Here is a 5,040-nt window from a genome sequence, read left to right as displayed (position 1 = left end):
TTCTCCTCCAGCTCTCACCGGCTTCTCCCTCCTCCTCCTCCTCTTCCTACCAGCTTCTCCCTTCTCCACCTTCTCCTTCTCTACCAGCCTTCTCCCTTCTCCCCTCCTCCTCTCCACCTGCTTCTCCCTTCTCGCCCTCCTCCTCCTCCACCAGCTTCTCCTTCTCCCCCTCCCCCTCCAACCAGCTTCTCCCTTCTCCCCCCTCCTCACCAGCTTCTGCTCCTCCTCCTCCACCAGCTTCTCCCTTCTCCCCTCTCCTTCTCCACCAGCCTTCTCCCTCCTCCTCTCACCAGCTTCTCCCCCTCCTCCTTCTCCACCTCTTCTCACCTCCTCCTTCTCTACAGCTTCTCCCTCTCCCTCTTCTCCTACCGCTTCTCCCTTCTCTCCCCTCCTCCTCCTCCACAGTTCTCCTCCTCTTCCTCCACCAGGCTTCTCCCTTCTCCCTCCTCCTTCTCCACCAGCTTCTCCCCTTCCTCCTTCTCCACCGCTTCTCCCCCTCCTCCTTCTCCACCAGCTTCTCCCCCTCCTCCTACATCCTTCTCTACGCGCCATATAGCGTGATAACGTGTGTGCGGAGGGGGAGGGGGTTAACAGCTGTAATACAATCAAGAGTAGATGATAGGAGTAAGATTATCCTGATTATCTACTCCTGATACAATGCGGCCAGTACAAAACAGTACAGGCGGGCGCGCGGCAGGCAATTTTGCATTTGTGTGTGGGTTTGCATTGTCTGCATTGTGGAGTTTGCCGCTTGTGTTGGTGGGCGTCTTGATTTGCGTTTGGCGTTTGCTTGTGTTGTGGCGTTTGGATTTTTGATTGTGAGATTTGCATTTGTGCTGTGCCACGTTTGCGAATTGTGTTGTACGTTTGCATTTGTTTGCGGGATTTGCATTTGTGTTGCGGGATTTGCATGCTTTGGTTGTGGGATTTGTATTTGTGGTGAAGCCTTCTTGCGCCACCGTACAGTATGGCTGGCTATCACAGGTAGTGGCCTGGCGCTACACAGGTACAGTTCTAATACGCTATACCAGCCGCGCTACGTAACAATGTCACGTCTATCTCCGGAAGGGCTGTAACAGAATGTAACACGTTTATTTATGCTCGATACAAGGTTACGAGTAGAATTAAGTGACTACGCACACACGCGTGCTCGCAAAACAAACAAACAAAACAAACACACCACACACGCGCACGCACGCACGCACATATAATATAGCCCCGACTGTGCTTTCGCGCGTATATCTGCAGGAAAGGTTATTTAATAACACAGTGTCTATTTATGTTCGCAGCAGGGTCGACACTTGTGACCATGCCCCGCATTGCGGTAACACGACCACACATGTATGCGCTGCCTCTCCACACGGTAAGACATCGGATGAGCCCCCCCCCTCCCCTCCTCACCCCCGGAGGCGTCAGCTTCTTACTAACAGACTAAGATTTACGGTGGACTAGACGGGTTGAATCGTAAGATGGTTTGAGTCGGGTATACTAGCTCTAGAGCTATAGCCGTTCGCTCTGCCCTTGGAGTAATCATTCTGACTCCAAGCTCTGTCACGGGCCTGTGGCACAGCGAAGGGGTGATACTCCATTAGGAGTCAGTGTTCCAACTTTAATTTCATTAATGGTCATAATAACATATATATATATAATATATATATATATATATATTATATATGGTCATCCATGGTCATAAATTAGTTTGTGGTTTAATGTCATTTAGGTTAGAGTTAGGGTTAGGGTTAGGATTATCAATCATTAATCATTAATGATATCAAAGTTGGGAACACTCCTAATGGAGCGTTAGCCGAGCGAAGGGCTATAGTTCTAGAGCTAGTATACTCGACCCAAACCGTCTTATGATTCAACCCCCCGTCTAGCCACCGGAAATCTTCGTCTGCTCCCCGTAGTACGTGCTGTCACTGCTGTGCCGCACGTACGTCACGCCACCCTCCCGATGTGACAGGTTGACTTTTAGCCACACCTCCTCCGCACAATGTAGTCTGCCGTAAAACTACGGGCGGCAGCTACAGACCCACATGCACTTGAAACGTTTCAGTAGTAAAATTATGGTAAATAAACACGAAATGTATTTACTACAAAAGTCTGAATGTTTCTCTACTCTCGTTCGCCTATTATTGCTGATAATTTCCTGTAAATGCCGTTCATATGCTCTCTATAGAGTCTTTATTCTTGTTGTTTGTGCAGTGGCGTGCGTGCGGTGTACTTGTGTGTTGCAGAGGAGCATTTGAACGGAATTTACAGGAAATTATCAGCAATAATAGGCGAACGAGAGTAGAGAAACATTCAGGCATTGGTAGTAAATACATTTCGTGTTTATTTACCATAATTTTACTACTGAAACGTTCCAAGTGCCTGTGGGTCTGTAGCTGCCTCACCATCGTCATCGTCGTCATCATTGGCATCATTACAATCATCATCAACACCATATTTCTAGCTATAACCCCTAACCATAAGCCGACAACCATTAACCTCGATCGTTATAATTTCCCATGCTACAGCCCCAACCTAACCATATTTCTGAGACCATCATCAAATTCGGGGGCCTTGGAGTAAGACTGAAACTGAGCAATGTAATTATAGGTTATATATATCATGTCTCAGACGTAACACATATCTCTCACGGTTGTAATGCAGCCGAGCCGAATCAGTGCTCGGATCCTGTCGTTATCTGTCTGCCTTCAAGGACATTTGTCCTTTGTGCTTACACGAGTCTAGATTGATTTCTTCTTTGCTGCCTCTTCACTTCCCGCACGCCGCCCATCGACAAATAACAGCGTGCTAACTTCCACCAATGCCACGCACAGGTGTTTCCAAGGATGCCTGCTGTTTCTGAGAACTAATCGCTCACGGTTCGCGAACGGAAGGCACCCTACAGTCGGCGATCGCACCCCCCCCCTTTTACAGGAAATTATCAGCAATAATAGGCGAACGAGAGTAGAGAAACATTCAGGCATTGGTAGTAAATACATTTCGTGTTTATTTACCATAATTTCACTACTGAAACGTTCCAAGTGCCTGTGGGTCTGTAGCTGCCTCACCATCGTCATCGTCGTCGCCATTGTCATCATTACCATCATCATCAACACCATATTTCTAGCTATAACCCCTAACCATAAGCCGACAGCCATTAACCTCGATCGTTATAATTTCCCATGCTACAGCCCCAGCCTACGCTAGCTATCGACAGGGTTGAGAAGCACACGATAGATCGACTCCGTGGACGATCAGACGCTGTGAGCCAACCGCGGGTAGTACGCGGCAAGTGTCTTAGTGATTACGTCACCGTAAATAGTAAAAGTAAAAAAAATGGTGTACACTTTTTCAAAAAATGTAAGTGATTATGTCGCTGATAAATTGCTGCATTATACTTCGTATTTAGCTATTCCGTTCGATGTGAACAAACACTCGTGACTCATACAAAGCTCATAGCAAGCATTTAATGTCGTGATCAATATATCAAATCGCCCAGATTAATTTGCATTCTTAACTAGTTGAGAAACAATCTTAACGGGTAAGAATTTGAGGATACATTTAGTGCCGTTAGTACTTACTTTTCATGTAAAAAAAATGCAACAAACATTTTATAAATTTACACCAGAAACACACAGAAAATTCGTGACGTAGTCAATTTAACAACTGAGTTCTCCATCCACCCCGCGCAGCCCTAAGTTCGCCTGATAAACATATTCTACAGACGAGGACAAATTTCGGAGCGGCGAAGCAGAAATTTTCACTTCGCCGAGCGGTGATTACGGCAGTTCGTCGATCCGTACAAACTATCCGTAATGTTTGCTATCCTACTGACGACTGAGACGGGAAAGCCTTTCACAGAAAGCTGTCTAATTCACTGATCGCCTCAAACGTGGATTCGTGCACCTAGAGACATGTATAGACGAGTCGCCCATGCGGGCTTGGAATGCGCCGTGTAGACACGGGTCGTTTCTGGGGTCTCTCAGAGGTGACTGGCATGTAAATTATATGCACATACGTCGCATCTGCAAACTCAAAATTTCACGTATGCACGTCAACTCTTGACACCCTAATTAAATGACTTGTTCGACTCATCGTCAGGTTTGCCATCTTTAGACAACTGAACCTTGAATCTGTCTAATTCAATAGCTCCCACAAACACGGAAACCCCCCCTTCCCCAATGATAAGTACATGGGAATCGTCTTTGCTCGCTCCGAGCGCTGTGCACACATGGGTGAAATCAGGAGTCTCACAGAACGCTGGGATCACAGGCACTTGGAACGTCTCAATGAAAAAAAAAAAAGGTAAATAAACACGAAATTTATATATTTACTACCAAAGTCTCAATGTTTCTCTACTCTATTTCGCCTATTATTGTCGATAACTTGCTGTAAATGCCGTTCAAATGCTCATCTGCAACAAACAAGAGCTTTTTTTTATATCTTTTATTCCTGTTGTTTGTGTACAGGGCGTGCGTGCGGTGTACTTGTGTACTTGTGTGTTGCAGATGAGCATTTGAACGGCATTTACAGCAAGTTATCGACAATAATAGGTGACATAGAGTAGAGAAACATTAATACTTTGATAGTAAATACATTTAGTGTTTATTTACCATTAGTTTTGTTATTAAGACGTTCCAAGTGCCTGTGGCTGGGACGTGCATGAGACGCATCTTCCGACGAGGAATCAGACGCACATGTACACCAGTTCTTCATACTCTCAATGATGGCATATGCGTCACATCTGGAGACTCAAATCTACGTGTACGCACGTCAACTAGTGAGAAACGGAATAGCGTGTGCACCATTTAGTCATCTGGAAGCCGCCATTTTCCAAGGCACACACGAGCGCGCACTCGTTACTAATATAACTCACCGATATTCTGACATCATCTCTGCCTTCTCCGTCTGTGTCTCATCTCTCAGCGTACGATGCATTCCATTCTAAGGATGAAGACGAAATAAACATTACAATCCATGAGCCGCATCTATTTATACGTCATTATGCGCTTTCTTTAGTGCATGCCCACACTAACGCCTCACATATTA

General features: G+C 45.9%; 1 protein-coding gene across 1 annotated transcript in view; it reads right to left on the bottom strand.

Moving 5' to 3' along the window:
- The window catches only part of LOC106814891 (supervillin-like), a 43,421-nt gene that overhangs the window by 19,617 nt on the left and 18,764 nt on the right, over nucleotides 1-5,040 (bottom strand). The window contains exon 7 of the mRNA XM_014819267.1: nucleotides 4,868-4,935. Within this exon, the coding sequence (XP_014674753.1) occupies nucleotides 4,868-4,935 (68 nt within the window). The remainder of the gene's footprint in view (nucleotides 1-4,867; nucleotides 4,936-5,040) is intronic.

The sequence above is a fragment of the Priapulus caudatus genome, unplaced genomic scaffold (assembly GCF_000485595.1).
Source record: "Priapulus caudatus unplaced genomic scaffold, Priapulus_caudatus-5.0.1 Scaffold999, whole genome shotgun sequence".
NCBI classification, from domain to species: domain Eukaryota; kingdom Metazoa; phylum Priapulida; class Priapulimorpha; order Priapulimorphida; family Priapulidae; genus Priapulus; species Priapulus caudatus.
This window is presented reverse-complemented; position numbering and strand designations above follow the sequence as displayed.